Source organism: Callithrix jacchus, chromosome 17, assembly GCF_049354715.1.
Source record: "Callithrix jacchus isolate 240 chromosome 17, calJac240_pri, whole genome shotgun sequence".
Taxonomy (NCBI): domain Eukaryota; kingdom Metazoa; phylum Chordata; class Mammalia; order Primates; family Cebidae; genus Callithrix; species Callithrix jacchus.
In genome coordinates, this window is record NC_133518.1 from 11474874 (window position 1) to 11492622 (window position 17749).

The following is a 17749-nucleotide window of genomic DNA, read 5'->3' on the forward strand; positions in this document are numbered from 1 at the left end:
AAATTATTACAGTGAAAGAGATCTGACTTAACTAACTCCATCTTGCTTCTAACCTCAGCATTAAATGTAAATGGACTAAACTCCAATCAAAAGACATGAAGTGGCTCAATGGATTAAAAAAAAAAAAACTCAGCCATCTGCTGCATGTAACAAAGAGACTTCACTGACAAAGATACAAACAGACTGAAAATAGAAAGATAAATAGAAACCAAAAAAGAACAGGAGGAGCTATACATTATCAGACAAAATAGACTTTGGATAAAATATATAAAAAGAGAAAAGAAGGTCACTACACAGTAATAAAGGCATACATTCAGCAAGGTAATATAACAATTTTAAATATATATGCACCCAACACAGGAGCATCCGGGTAGATAAAGCAAATCTTATTAGAGCTAAAAAGAGAGATAAACCTCAATACAATAAAAGCTGGAGACTTTAACACCCCACTTTCAACATTGGATGGACCTTCCAGATAGAAAATAAATAATATTTTTTTTAAAAAATGAGCCTTAATCTGCACTATAGACCAAATGTCCCTAATAGAATTTTCAGAACATTTAATTGAACAGCTGCAAGTTACACATTCTCCTCAGCACATGGATCACTCTCAGCAATAAGTCATATGTTAGGTCACAAAACAAGTCTTAACACTTTCAAAGTGTTAAGTATAAATAATATCAAGCATCTTCTGTGATCACAATAGAATAAATCTAGACATCAACAAAAAGAGGGATTTTAGAAACTATACAAAAATGGAAATTAAACAATACACTCTTGAATGACAGTGTCCATATCTACAAGTGCATACGTGAAAAAAGAAAAACTTCCAATAAACAATCTACTGATCGAACTTAAAGAACTAGAAGAGCAGAGGACAACTCAAGATGGCACTGTGAGATCAACCCAGGATTGAAGCTCTCGGTGAATGCACGGAGAGGTGAGTCAGAGCTGCATTTCCAGACTGACCTTTGTTGCCCACAGAACGGGGAAATTCCCAGGTATAAAGGGGACACGGGATGTCAGGCAGAGGTTTTCGCTGGTGCAACCAGCAGCTGGGGTGGCGGCGGCCAGCCCTATACAGCGCTCCACACAGGGCGTGCTTGTCTGGGTGCCCTGTTGAATGGGCAACCTGAGACTTGAGAGGACTGAACTTGAGACTGAATGGGACTTGGACAGTGGGCCAGCCCAGGGGATTGAAGGAACACAGCGTTTGGGGTAGCACAGTGGGACGGACAAAATGGCAATTCCAAATGCTCCCAGTGGAGACGTTCCCTGAGATGCTCCGTGGGGAAGGGGCATCCACCATTACCGAGGCAATCCGCCCCTACTGAGATACACGCCCACTGCTGATGCAGCCTGCCATTGCCGAGGCAACCCGGTACAACAGAGAGACTCCGCTGCAGGGCGTAGCCCGTGGCATCAGGGCGGAGACCGCAGCAGAAGAGCAGAGCCTGCAGCAACAGGGCAAACCTCACAACAGCAGGGCGGAGCCTTGGCAGGCAAATAGTGACTAGACTGCCTCCTAGCTGGGCAGAACACCTCAACGGACGTCCAAAAATAAAGCGCCAACCCCCCAAGACAGAGCATCTGAGAAAAAAAGGGTTTTTTAATGAGCTCTGTTGCAGCAGAATTAAACATAGCAGCCTAACAGCCCTGAATGAACAACAGAGCTCACAGCTCAGCAATTGAGCTCCTATAAAGTACAGACTGTCTCCTCAAGCAACTCCCTGACCCCACTATATCCAAAAGACTGACATTTAGCAGGCATCATCCTGGGACAAAGATAGCAGAAAAAGAAACTGGTAGCATCTCTCACTGTTCCGCAGCTGCTATAGGTGCACCCCAGAGAAGCAGCGCCTGGAGTGGACCTCAGCAGTCGTACAGCGAAGGGGCTAGACTGGTAGAAGGAAAACCAAGTAACAGAAATACTTCATCACCAACAATCTGAGTGTCCACTCAGAGACCCAACCGAAAAGTCAGCAACTATGCAGACGACAGGCGGATAAATCCACAAAGATGGGAAGAATCCAGCACAAAATGGAGAAAAACACCCGAAACCAGAACACCTCACCTCCTACAAAGGACCAAAACTCCTCACCAGCAAGGGAACAAAGCTGGAAGAAGAATGACTGTGACGAAATGATGGAATTAGACTTCAGAAGGTGGATAATGAGAAACTTTTGTGAGCTAAAAGAACATGTATTAAATCAATGCAAAGAAACTAAGAACCTTGAAAAAAGATATGAAAAAAGATTTGAGTAAATGATAACAAGAATAGAAAACTTAGAGAGGAATATGAATGAATTAAAGGAGCTGAAAAACACAATACGAGAACTTCGAGAAGCATGCACAAGTTTCAATAGCCGAATTGACCAAGCAGAAGAAAGAATATCTGAAGTTGAAGATCAACTCAATGAAATAAAACGAGAAACCAAGATCAGAGAAAAAAGCGCAAAACAGAATGAACAAAGTCTCCAAGAAATGTGGGACTATGTGAAAAGACCTAACCTACGTTTGATAGGTGTACCAGAAGGGGACAAAGAGAATGAATCCAAGCTGGAAAATACTCTTCAGGACATTATCCAGGAAAATTTCCCACACCTAGCAAGAAAGGCCAACACTCAAATGCAGGAAATACAGAGAACACCACAAAGATATTCCGCAAGAAGAACAACCCCAAGGCACATAATCGTCAGATTCAAAAATAAAGGAGAAAATACTAAGGGCAGCCAGAGAGAAAGGTCGGGTCACCCACAAAGGGAAGCCCATCAGACTCACAGCAGATCTCTTGGCAGAAACTCTACAAGCCAGAAGAGAGTGGGGCCAATATTCAGCATTCTTAAAGAAAAGAACTTTCAACCCAGAATTTCATATCCAGCCAAACTGAGCTTCAGAAGTGAAGGAAAAATAAAATCCTTTGCGAACAAGCAAGTACTCAGAGATTTTGTCACCACCAGGCCTGCTTTACAAGAGCACTACACATAGAAAGGAACAACCAGTATCAGCCATTCCAAAATCACACTAAAAGTTAAAGAGCATCAACATAATGAAGATTCTACAACAACTAACAGGGAAAACAGCCACTTAGCATCAAAATGGCAGTATCAAATTCACACATAACAATATTAACCATAAATGTAAATGGACTAAATGCACCAATCAAAAGACACAGACTGGCAAATTGGATAAAAATCCAAAACCCATCACTGTGCTGTATCCAGGAAACCCATCTCACATGCAAGGATACACAAAGGCTCAAAATAAAGGGATGGAGGAAGATTTACCAAGCAAATGGAGAGCAAAAAAAAGCAGGAGTTGCAATTCTCATCTCTAATAAAATAGAATTCAAAGCAACAAAGATCAAAAGAGACAAAGAAGGCCAATACATAATGGTAAAAGGATCGATACAACAAAAAGAGCTAACAATCCTGAACACATATGGACCCAATACAGGAGCACCCAGATACATAAGGCAAGTTCTTAATGATTTACAAAGAGACTTAGACTCCCACACAATAATATTGGGAGACTTTAACTCCACTGTCAATATTAGACAGATCAACCAGACAGAAAATCAACAAGGATATCCAGGGCTTGAACTCAGACCTGGAGCAAGCAAACCTGATAGACATGTACAGAATTCTCCACCCCAAATCCACAGAATATACATTCTTCTTAGCACCACATCACACCTACTCTAAAATTGACCACATAATTGGAAGTAAAGCACTGCTCAGCAAATGCAAAACTGCTGAAATCATAACAAACAGTCTCTCAGACCATAGTGCAATCAAGTTAGAACTCAGAATTCAGAAACCAACCCAGAACCGCACAGCTTCATGGAAACTGAACGACTGGCTCTTGAATGTTGACTGGATAAACAATGAAATGAAGGCAGAAATAAAGAACTTCTTCGAAACCAATGAGAACGAAGACACAACATGCCAGAATCTCTGGGACACATTTAAAGCAGTCTCTAGAGGAAAGTATATAGCAACAAGTGCCCATATGAGGAGAATGGAGAGATCCAAAATTGACACCCTATCATCAAAATTGAAAGAGCTAGAGGAGCAAGATCAAGAAAACTCAAAACCCAGCAGAAGACAAGAAATAATTAAGATCAGAGCTGAACTGAAGATTGAGACACAAAAAACCCTTCAAAAAATCAATAAATCCAAGAGGTGGTTTTTTGAAAAGATCAACAAAATAGACAGACCACTAGCCAGATTGATTAAAAAGAGAAGAGAGAACTACCAGATAGACGCAATAAAAAATGATAAAGGGGAAATCATTACAGATTCCACAGAAATTCAAACCATCATCAGAGAATATTACAAACAGCTCCATGCACATAAACTAGTAAACCTGGAAGAAATGGATAAATTCCTGGACTCCTATGCCCTCCCAAGCCTAACCAGGAGGAAGCTGAAACTATGAATAGACCAATAACAAGTCAGAAGTTGAGGCAGCAATTAAGAGCCTACCACACAAAAAAAGCCCAGGTCCAGATGGGTTCACAGCCGAATTCTACCAGACACACAAAGAGGAGCTGGTACCATTCCTTCTAAAACCATTCCAAATAATCCAAAAAAAGGGAATCCTTCCCAAATCATTTTATGAGACCAACATCATCCTGATACCAAAACCCGGCAGAGACCCAACAAGAAAAGAAAACTTCAGGCCAATATCCATGATGAACATAGATACAAAAATCTTCAATAAAATATTGGCAAGCCGATTGCAACAGCAAATCAAAAAACTTATTCATCATGATCAAGTAGGATTCATCCCGGGGATGCAAGGCTGGTTCAACATACACAAGTCTATAAACGCAATTCACCACATAAAAAGAACCAAAAACAAAAACCACATGATTATCTCAATTGATGCAGAGAAGGCATTTGACAAAATTCAACAGCCCTTTATGCTAAAAACCCTCAATAAACTCGGTATCGATGGAACGTATCTCAAAGTAATAAAAGCTATTTATGACAAACCAACAGCCAATATCATACTGAATGGGCAAAAACTGGAAGCATTCCCTTTGAAATCCGGCACGAGACAAGGATGCCCTCTTTCACCACTCCTATTCAATATAGTACTGGAAGTTCTAGCCACAGCAATCAGGCAAGAAAAAGAAATAAAGGGTATTCAAATAGGAAAGGTGGAAGCCAAATTGTCTCTATTTGCAGACGACATGATAGTATATCTAGAAGACCCCATCGCCTCAGCCCAAAAACTCCTGAAACTGATAAGCAACTTCAGCAAAGTCTCAGGATATAAAATCAATGTGCAAAAATCACAAGCATTCATCTACACCAATAACAGACTTAAAGAGAGCCAAATCAAGAACGAACTGCCATTCACAATTGCTACAAAAAAATAATATACCTTGGAATACAACTCAAAAGGAACGTAAGGGACCTCTTCAAGGAGAACTACAAACCACTGCTCAACGAAATCAGAGAGGACACAAACAGATGGAGAAACATTCCATGTTCATGGTTAGGAAGAATTAATATTGTGAAAATGGCTATACTGCCCAAAGTAATTTACAGACTCAATGCTATCCCCATCAAGCCACCATTGACTTTCTTCACAGAACTGGAAAAAACCACCATGAACTTCATATGGAACCAAAAGAGAGCCCGCATAGCCAAGTCAATTCTAAGCAAAAAGAACACAGCAGGGGGCATCACACTACCGGATTTCAAACTATACTACAAGGCCACAGTAATCAAAACAGCATGGTACTGGTACCAAAACAGAGATATAGACCAATGGAACAAAACAGAGGCACCGGAGGCAATGCAGCATATCTACAACCATACAATCTTTGATAAACCTGACAAAAACAAGCAATGGGGAAAGGATTCCCTGTTTAATAAATGGTGTTGAGAAAACTGGCTAGTCATGTGCAGAAAGCAGAAACTGGACCCCTTCCTGACACCTTACACTAAAATTAACTCCAGATGGATTAAAGACTTAAACGTAAGACCGGGCACGATAAAAACCCTAGAAGGAATTCTAGGCAAAACTATCCAGGACATAGGAGTAGGCAAGGACTTCATGAACAAAACACCAAAAGCATTGGCAACAAAAGCCAAAATAGACAAATGGGACCTAATGAAACTCCATAGCTTCTGCACGGCAAAAGAAACAGTCACTAGAGTGAATCGGCAACCAACCGAATGGGAAAAAATTTTTGCAGTTTACCCATCTGACAAAGGGCTGATATCCAGAATTTACAAAGAACTCAAACAGATTTACAGGAAAAAAACAAACAAGCCCATTCAAAAGTGGGCAAAGGATATGAACAGACACTTTACGAAAGAAGACATATATGAGGCCAACAATCATATGAAAAAATGCTCATCGTCACTGGTCATCAGAGAGATGCAAATCAAAACCACATTGAGATACCATCTCACGCCAGTTAGAATGGCGATCATTTAAAAATCTGGAGACAACAGATGCTGGAGAGGATGTGGAGAAAAAGGAACACTTTTACACTGTTGGTGGGAGTGTAAATTAGTCCAACCATTGTGGAAGACAGTGTAGCGATTCCTCAAGGCCTTAGAAATAGAAATTCCATTTGACCCAGCTATCCCATTACTGGGTATATATCCAAAAGTCTATAAATCGTTCTACTATAAGGACACATGTACACGAATGTTCATTGCAGCACTGTTTACAATAGCAAAGACCTGGAATCAACCCAAATGCCCATTGATAATAGACTGGATTGGAAAAATGTGGCACATATACACCATGGAATATTATGCAGCAATCAGAAATGATGAGTTTGTGTCGTTTGTAGGGACATGGATGAATCTGGAGAACATCATTCTCAGCAAACTGACACAAGAACAGAAAATGAAATATCGCATATTCTCACTCATAGGTGGGTGATGAAAAATGAGAACACATGGACACAGGGAGGGGAGTACTAAACACTGGGGTCTATTGGAGGGGAAAGGGGAGGTCCAGTGGGAGGGGGAGGTGGGGACGGATAGCCTGGGGAGAAATGCCAAATGTGGGTGAAGGGGAGAAAGGAAGCAAAACACACTGCCATGTGTGTACCTATGCAACTGTCTTGCATGTTCTGCTCATGTACCCCAAAACCTAAAATGCAATAAAAAATTTAAAAAGAAAAAAAAGAACTAGTAGAGCAAGAGCAAATCTAACTGATATTAGTGAAAGTAAAGAAATAATATAGAGCAGAGTAGAAAATAAATGAAATGAAAAAAATACAAAAGATTGATGAAACGAAGTTTCGTTTTTTGAAAAGCCAAAGAAAATCAACAAACTTTTAGCCAGACTAAGTGAAAAAGAGAGATCCAAATAAATAAAATCCAAGATGAAAAAGTAGACACAATAATAATGAGATCAAAGTTGTGATAAAAACTCTCCGGGTAAAGAAACCCCTAGGACCTGACGGCTTCACTCCTGAATTCAACCAAATATTTCAACGAGAATTAATATTAATCCTTCTCAGTATTCCAAAAAATAAAGAAGTACTTCCAAACTCATTCTATGAGGCCTGTTATTACCCTGATACCAAACCCTGACAAAGATACATGAAGAAAATAAAACTATAGGCCAATATCCCTGATGAATATGATGCAAAAGTCCTCAACAAAATATGGGCAAACTAAATTCAACAATACATTTAAAATATCATTTATCCTGACCACATGGTATTTAACCCTGGCATGCAAGGATGACTTAACATATGCATATTAATCAATATGATACACCATAATAAAAAACAAAAGTCATGTGACCATTTCAATTGATGCTAAAAAAGCATTTGATAAAATTCAACTTCCTTTCATGATAAATACCTTCACCAGACTGAGTAGAGAAGGAACATACTTCAACATAATAAAAGCGACATATGACAGATCCACAACTAGTATCATGCTTAATATGGAAAAACTGAAAGTCCTTCCTCTAAGATTTATGACATGACAAGGATGTCTACTTGTCGTTTTCTTTTTTGAAATAGAATCTCCCTCTCTCACCCAGGCTGGAGTGCAGTGGCACAGTCCCAGGTCACTGCAGCCTCCGCCTCTCAGGTTCCAGCAATTCTCCTGATTCAAGCTCCCAACTAGCTGGAATTAGAGGCATGTGGCAGCACACCCGAGTAATTTTTGTAGTTTTAGTAGAGACATGGTTTCAACATTTTGGCCAGGCTGGTATCGAACTCCTGACCTCAGCTAATACACCTTCCTTGCTCTCCCAAAGTGCTGGGAATACAGGTGTGAGCTGCTGCACCTAGCCAAGGATGCCTACGTTTGCCACTATCATTAAACACAGTACTGGATGTCCTAGCTAATCAGACAAGAGAAAGAAATAAAAGATATCCAAATTAGAAATAAAAAAGTCCAATTATCCTTGTTTGCAGATGATATATTTAGTAAAACCTCCCCAGAAAAACTATTAGAACTAATAAATTCAGTAAAGTTATTTTTACACAAAATCAACAATGAAAATCACATTCTGAAGAAGAAATCAAGAAAGTAATCACACTTAACAACAGCTACAAATATAATATGATATCTAGGAATAAACAAAATAAGTGAAAGATCTCTATAATGAATACTACAAAATGCTGAAGAAAGAAATTGAAGAGGACACCAAAAAATGAAAAGATATTCCATGTTCATTAATTGGAAGCATCAATATTGTTAAATTATCCATACCACCCAATACAATCTACAGATTCAGTTCAATCCCTGTATACATTCACTATCAAAATACCAGTAACATTCTTCACAGAAACAGAAAAAACAATCTTAACATTTATGTGGAATCGCAAAAGACCCAGAATAGCCAAAGCTAAAAGAACAAAACTGAAGGCATCACATCACCTGACTTCAAATTATATTACAGAGCTACAGTAACCAAAACAGAATTGGTACTGGCATAAAAACAGACACATAGACTAATGAAACAGAATAGAGAACCAGAAAGAAATCCACATACCCATGGTGAACTTATTTTTGACCAAGTTGCTAATAACATACAGTGGGGAAAAGACAGTCACTTCAGTAAATGGTGCCCAGAAAACTAGATATCTGTATGTAGCAGAATGAAACTAGACCCCTGTATCTCACCATAAAAAAAAAAAAATCAAAATGGCTTAAAAACTTAAATTTAAGACCTCAAACTAGTCACTATTGCAAAAAAACACTGGGGAAACTCTGCAGTACATTGGTCTAGGCAAACATTTATTGAGTAATACAAACACAGGCAACCAAAGCTAACCTGAACAAATGGGATCACATCAAGTTAACAAGCTTCTACAACAAAAATGAAACAATCAACAGAGGAAGAGATAACACAAAAAACGGGGGGAAAATGTTTGCAAACTACCCATCTGACAAGGGATTAATAACCAGAATATGTAAGGTGCTCAGACAACTCTATAGGAAAAAATATAATGATCTGATTCAAAAATGGGTGAAAGATCTGAATAGACATTTCTCAAAAGAAGACATACGAATGGCACACAGGCATATGAAAAGATGCTCAGCATTATTCATCATCAAAGAACTGTAAATCAAAACTAAGATTAGATACCATCTCACCCGAGTTAAAATGGCTTTTATTTAAAAGACAGGTAATAATAAATGCTGGCCTTCATCGGCATCAGTGAGTATGTGGAGAAAAGGGAATCTTCGTATTTAATTTAATTATCTGTGTTATAACTTAGAAAAATAAAGTAGTTTAAAATATTTTTTCCAAGTTATAACAAATACTTACAATTAAATCCAAAAGAAAACAGAGTAGGACAATGGACCCACACATTCCCATTACCCAACCATCAGATTTTCATCATTCTTCAGACATCTTTTTAAGGTCAAATGTTTCATAAATGCTAAGAAAAAAACCTATAATTCAGACTCATTAAACCTGTTTGGATCTTCAAAAGATTTCATCCTCTCCTGTCAGGGTGATAGAGTTCACATTTAGTGGACTACCCTCAGGGAATTGACTTCTTTTCTCAATTTTAATTTCTGAAGTCCTCTCCTTTTAAAATCAAAGTCAGCATATCAAACTGGAGAGAGCGATCCAAAGGTATTGCACTCGCCTCCATTCCAATTAATTTCTCAGTGGTCTAGAAGATGAACTATTAACACAGGTAACAACACAGGTAAATCTTAAACATCATTATGCTAAGTAAAAGAAGCCACACGTAAGGAAATATGCATTGTATGATTCCAGTTTTTAAAATATTCTCAGAGGCAAAACTAGAGGGGTAAAAATGGGGTCAGTGGTTGCCAAAAACTAAAGATGAAGGGAGAAGATTGAAATGAAAAGGAGTATAATGGAACTTTCTGTGTCATAGAAATGCTGTATATCTTGATTATGATTGTGCATACATGATTATATACATTTGTCATAATTCATCAAGCTGTACACTTAAGAGTGGATAATCTTACTCTATGTGAATTCTACCTCAGCATATCTAGTAGTTATGACTAGAGTGATAAGAATATCATACCGAGACATTGCCTGATAGAGCAAATACAGGGGGACTCCCAACTCCTTGATTGGAATAACATGCTGTCAATGTAGTTAAAACTGGTGTTTGGTTTAGGACAATAATTTTACAGTTTTGTTTCATAGCAAGCTTGTAATCTTTAAAACATGCTATATGTGTGTGTCTAGTTTCTAAAAAATTAGATGCACTATTTGATACTAATACTTCAAATATTTCATCTTATATATTTAAATCTACCATATGAACTTGATGAGATGTATTATAATCTACATATTTCTATACAAAGGATTAGATATTCTATACAGTCCTGTGTCATTTACAATTTAGACAATAAGCATTTTTCACAAATCATGAGGGAAATGCAAATAAAAGAGCCACAATGAGATACCACCTTATCCCAGCCACAATGGCCAATATTAAAAAATTTAAAAATAGATATTGACATAAATGTGGTGAAAAGAGAATGTTTATATGCTGTTGGTGTGTTGGTGGGGATGTAAATTAGTACAACCTCTGTGAAAAACAGTATGGAGATTTCTCAAAGAACTAACACTAAATCTACCATTCAACCCAGCAATCCCACTACTGCATGTATACTCAAAAAAAAAAATAAATCTAAATGAATTAATGAAATATTTTGTCCTTAATCACTGATGAAATCTTTGATGTTGGAAGTGAAGTTACATATGTTCTGATGTTATCATTTTAGTTTTTTTTTTATTTGAAAGAAACATTTTTAATATTTCTTTTAAATCTGACTAGTGTTTAATTGTTTTAATTAAACATGTAAATTACTCTAAAGTTTTGTTTTCTTCCTATCTCTTAACATTTATATATTTGAGTGTTTATAAAACATATAGGTCTTTATATATTTAAGAGTTTAAAAATACTTATGTACACTTAAATAATACATTTTTATTATTATGCTTTAAGTTCTGGGGTACATGTGAAGAACGTGCAGGTTTGTTACATAGGTATACACATGCCATGATGGTTTGCTGCACCCATCGCCCCATCATCTACATTAGGTATTTCTCCTAATACTACTGCTCCCCTATCCCCCCACCCCCTGACAGGCCCTGGTATGTGACGTTCCCCTCCCTGTGTCCATTTGTTCTCATTGTTCAACTCCCACTTATGAGTGAGAATATGTGGTGTTTGGTTTTCTGTTCTTGTGTCAGTTTCCTGAAATGATGGTTTCCAGCTTACCATGACCCTGCAAAGGACATGAACTCATCCTCTTTTATGGCTGCATAATAGTCTATGGTGCATATGTGCAACATTTCTTTATCCAGTCTATCATTGACGACCATTTGGGTTGGTTCCAAGTGTTTGCATGAGATTATATCCTAAGTTATATATATTCATTCCATAAAATTATATATATATATATGTAATCCGCACTGTTTGAAATTACATAATGCTATCATTTGCTTGAAATTGTGATATTCTTAACCTTCCATGCTGTTCTATGAAACATGAACACACACACACACAAACGCACACACACACACACACAGACACACAATCTCAATGGAAAAAAATATTTTCTATACATATTACAGTTCATTATTAGATTTGTTAGTGTGTAAACATTTTCAATTATAGAACAAAAAAGATTCCTCTTCCAAAAAGTGAGGTACATGTTGACATGTATGTCATCATTCATGAATAATCAATCATCACTCATGATTGAGAAACCATGCTATATTCTCACATAATTAGGTTTACATACTAAAATATTTTAGTCCTGTTATAAGATGTGCAAAGATATTTTAAATAGCATTATATTTTCAGAAATAACATTATGTAGGTTTGATACTTCTTAATAATTTACTATTTCTATTTACCAATTAATTTCAATGATTATATATCTTTAAGATTTTTCAAACTAGAAAAATTATCACATATGATAAGAAAATGACACATTTTTAAACCAACCCTCTTCTAGTTCTGGATATTTGAGATTATTGTTTATTCTACATTAGAATCCACTTACTCAGAAATATCTTAAAAAGCCAAGAGAGACATTGGAGGCTGATATGCTTTTGCAAATTTTCCAGGCAGGTAAGAGTCAGGGAATTCCAAATAGTACACAGAGCAGAAGAAATTAACTCACTAATATGGACATAATTTAGGGCATGCACACAGGGGCTTGGCTGATCTTAAATGTACAGAATTATCTACTTCATGTTTCAAAATCTCTTCTTTAATGTACTACATAAGGAAGTTCCAATAAAAACTATTAAGCTAAAAGCACTTTATGAAAAATGTTGGTTTCCACTACATTTTAATAAAACGTTATGGCGAATTCCAAGCTCTGTTCATTATCTCTCTTTTTCCAGTTCAGGTCCTGCAATACTCCCTAAAGAGTCCTGTGGGCGTCTGAAAGATTGGTTCCAATATACAGCAACAGACATTGAGGCTAATAGGAAATCATCTCTAAGTTGTGGTATAATTATTTTTACACTGAGAAATAATAGCACATATTTTATCTGTAGTGAAATTTATAATAAGAATGCAGAAATAAAAGTGTGAACCCTACTAATAAACAGGAAAAAATATTCTGCTAAATTTTTAAAAATAGGTGAGAAGTGATAAAATATTTTTAAAAAATAACTCCAATGAGGCATAAAAATATTTTGTTTTTTCAGGATACTTAGTAAAAACATGCATTCTTTTTCCACAAGTAGTTTTTCAAACAATATTTTCTAACATTTCAAATTTAGTTATCACTATAGTTTTGTTCTCAGGGGGCCTACACTGCAGTTGTAAAAGTAGCACAGGTCCTAAATCTACTTAAAAAAACATGAATGAAGGAGAAGGCATCCAAAAGTAATAAAGTTAATTTTAAAATGTCAAGATTACATAATTGGAAATTTGAGAACTAAATTCAGATTTTAAAATATATATAGTATACCTTCTCTATAACTGTGTATTCATGTCTTCTAGAACTATAACCATAAAAAGGCAGCAAGTGAAGAATTTCAGAACATAAAAATTAGTTAAGGTATATTGATAAGTATCAGCAATACATCATTTCTTAAAACTCTTAAGCAATATATTATGCATATTTAAAAATGAATTAAAAAATCAAGAAATGCCAAAATATAGAGATAAGGGCAGTTTTGCATAATGATCTGATACAACAGTGGTTTATCATACCTCTACTACCAGTTGCTGAAGAGATGGTGATGCTACAGGACGTAGAGTAGAATTACCCCTTATGGGACTATGGAGGTTAATATAAGCCACAACATTTTTCTGAAGAACCGTCTTGAAATCCTGAAATCCAAAAAAAAAAAGAAAAAAAAGATCTATCTGTGACACAAATAAATAGATTCTACTTTTTTAGATGTTAAATAATGAACATTTCATACTTCAAATTATTACATTGCAGAATTACTTTCTTAAAAAAGTGATCCTATGCTATTTAATAGTGTACACAAAGGTAATAAATGAATTTTAAATAAGAGTAGTAAGAGTTAGATATAACATACACTAAAATATTTCAAAGCATGCACCTGACACAAGTCAAATTTTAATAGAAAATATTCTTCAAAGGTTAACATAGTATGGATTCAACTACAGAATATGAATGCAACTTAATTTTGGAGTCATTGAATAAAAGAAGAGATACAGATAAACCACTTCAGTGATGAATAAAAACAGCGCTTTTCTTTTGAAGCAGTGAGCTACTCTGCACAGAATAACCCTGTATTATGAGCAAAATGGGGCATAATACAAAGTAATCCTGCAGATATTACCCTACAAAACAATGAATGCATTTCATGCACATGAACAGCACCAAATGATTCCATCGAATAGTTCTCCACTTCTCTTCTGCTCCTTACCCCATAAAATTGAAGATCACCGATCCTATTAACAAGAACCACTAATTTTTTCTGTTATTTCTCTCCTTGATCATGCAAGCATTTAACAAATAATTGTCACAGCAACAGTTCTACAGAAATGTACTAGAAGATTACATTACATCACAACTTGGGAAAGTATCTTTCTTCTTCCAAAACTATGAAATGAAAGTCTACAAGGACTCCCATACCTATCAAATCGATAATTTCATCCTATTTTACTTTTTTTCATTGTCAATTGACAGTTTAAAACTGTATAATTTTACGGAGTACAAAGTAATGTTATGATTTATGAATATAATGTAAAATAATTAAATTAAGCTGGTTAACATATTCATCACCTCAAATACTTAACATTTTTTTGTGATGAGAACATATAACTCAACAATTTTTAAGTGTAATATACTTTACTACTAAGTATATTCACCACAGCATACAAGATATATAGAAGCTGACCATTTTCTCCACATTTCCTCCATACCCCAGGCTATAACCACATTCTACACTCTGCTCCAGATGCATAAAGAAAATTTGTTATATATACACAATGGAAGACAATTTAGACTTGAACAACAAGAAACTTCTCTCCTTCTGATACCATGGATGGGATTGCAAAATATGTATACACATTGTATAATTATGCTAAGTAAAAGAAACCAGGGACAGAAACATAAATATTGCATGTTTCACTGTTATTCATATTTTATGTTGAAAATTCAACTATACCTCTGTAAGACAGCAGAAAAGACAATCATTCAAAATTAATAAACATGTTAAGTGCACATAAGTGATGAATTTTAAGCTTGAGTAATTTCTCCATAATATTGTTGAAAAAATATCTGTTAAGTGCTATGAAAAATCAGCTTCTATTAACACATTACCACATAGACACTGTGCATATATCAGTCTATGTAATTCTCATGAAAACCTCAGAAGATAGGTAATTAGTAGACTCATTTGAGGTATCAAGTCTTAGAGAAGTTAATCATGCCTAAGACGACATGTTCTATGGTAGAGGGAATTTGAACTCTGACTTCTTTTACTCCAATATCTGTAATATTTCCACAATGGCCTCTGACAAATGAAGATTCTTCACAGAAATAAAATGGTACACTTTAAAGAACTTATTTAGCAAAATGTTACAATTTTCTTCAAAGACCAAGATCAGAATTGAATCAGTTCTCTAATAATTCTGTCCATAATTTCCATTGTTAAGTTTATTTGTCAACATTACCTAATCCTCTTAACTACAACTGTGGGTTTCCAGAGGTTTCTATGCAAGCAAAATTAAATGGGGCAATATGACATGTCAATAAGGGCTTTTCTCACCCCCCTTCACAAAGGAGTATATTTATAGCATAAATTAGTTTCAATCTAAAATAAACTCTTGCATTCTCTGGAGTAGATTTGATATGACTAGGCAAAACACGAAAACTAGCAGTTTTCCAAATTTCAACTGGATGGTTACAAAATGGCTTCATGAAGTACATTGAAAAATTCTGATGAGACACAGTAAATTATAAAAATACATTTTATAAGCCAATAATCAAATGTATATTATTTACCATTTTCATTACTCATATGTCTTTGCTCATCTAGTCACTTAAAATGCCAGAAAATGACTGAATGTATAATCAGTTGCCAAACGTGAATATATCTAGAAACATTCAAATGCATTGATGCTTAATTGTTTTGAATAGGAATAACCTTTCTAACAAAATTTTTTCCTGTGAACTCCCACATTGTAGTTGTTGTATTTTTAGCATCATTGACTAAGAAAATACACAGTTATCAAAAGGTATAATGACTTCACAAAAACTTAAAAATGAATGTGTATTAACCACAAAAATATCAGCTTAATTTGACACAAACTATTGCTCACACGCATGCAAGACCACATTGATTCAACTTACAGACTCTGACATTTGATGCTCAACTAACTTCATAATAAATTTCCTATGCATTGAGGATGCTTACAGTAGAAACTACTAGTTTGACAAGACTACTCAAAAACATAGTTCAGAAATATACATATTAATTTAGAATTAACATAAATTAATTGTGTAAGTTACTAGATAGGTATATAAGAGACCTAAAATACATTTTGATATAGTAAAATGCATCTTTAAAACTCGAAAAGAATCTTTGAGACATTTTAAAAATATGTGCTTTATTGTTACAGGAAATTTAAAACATTAATTTCATTTTTTTCTGATTTACTAATAATGCTGTAGATTACAAATATTTTCCCTAAATTGTTCTTTAACTTGTTCACCAATCTTTAAAGAAATTTGGAATATGCGTTTGAGACTTTGGTTTGGCTATTTATTTCCAGCTTACTTACAAACTTATCAACTTAAAAATATTCTTTAAGCAATGACATTTTTTCATTTGAATTCATTCATTTTGAATATGGCTTAAACATTCACACCACTCATTTGCATACAGAAAAGCATTCCAATTTGCAATGTGTGAATCTTGATGAATTTTACACTGAAAAAATTTTCTCATCTTTAAGTCTTTTCTTTCCTTCAAATTAAAAATACTTGCTATTTTCTTTTCTATAACTTTTTAAATATTTTCTTTGATTTCATATATCTTATCTTTTTTGCATAATTAAAAATAAAAATGTAGCAAAATAATTTCTTATTAAATTTTTCTTCTCAAAGCTAAAGTAGTGGAAAAAACTACAAAATTATATTATTTTACTTTCCTAGTAAAATTGTCTATTTTACTGGTGTACATATTTGGTCTACGTATGTCTTTTGAATCTTATTTTTAAAACAAATCACAAAAGTTAATAGAATTTCTGTTGATCCAGTTATCGGTTATCATATTCCATTAAAATACAGTGCATTTATGAGACACAGACCTGTCAGAAGCATTTGAGACTTAAAACTCTCCAATATTCCAGTTGTATTCTAACTGTACCTCATTGTATGCTAGGTTTCATTTGGATACAGGTTTCCTAAAGAGGTTAGGGAGGTCAGTAAGCCACAGATAGGCAGGTAGGAAACAAAAGGTAGAGAGATAAGGGTGAAGGGGGGAGTGGTACAAGGAGGAAAAAGTGGAGTGAGGAAGGAAGGAAAGTAACTGCTATTTTACATTCAATATCCATAGTGTTTAGATAAAATATAACGCTAAGGTAATAAACATTTAGTATAGGAGATTGTTCCCTAATTCCAGATAACTCCTAGAAAGTGTAGAAAAAGAAAGAAAATATGCATCATCTGGCCCTTTTTTTGTCCAGTGCCTGTCAACCTGTCTTCTAAGGAGAAATACATAATCAGGTAAACACTGTGATGGGTTAGATCGCATCAGGGTTTGTAAGTCTGGTAACAACAGGGATAAGATATTTGAA

At 35.3% G+C, this 17749-nt stretch overlaps 1 protein-coding gene across 14 annotated transcripts in view; it reads right to left on the minus strand.

The window, feature by feature from the left end:
- Positions 1 to 17749, minus strand: part of NAALADL2 (N-acetylated alpha-linked acidic dipeptidase like 2) — a 1449120-nt gene that overhangs the window by 329812 nt on the left and 1101559 nt on the right. For all 14 annotated transcript variants that reach the window (XM_054246909.2, XM_054246903.2, XM_054246907.2 and 11 more), the window contains one exon: positions 13682 to 13801. In XM_054246909.2, the coding sequence (XP_054102884.1) occupies positions 13682 to 13801 (120 nt within the window). The remainder of the gene's footprint in view (positions 1 to 13681; positions 13802 to 17749) is intronic.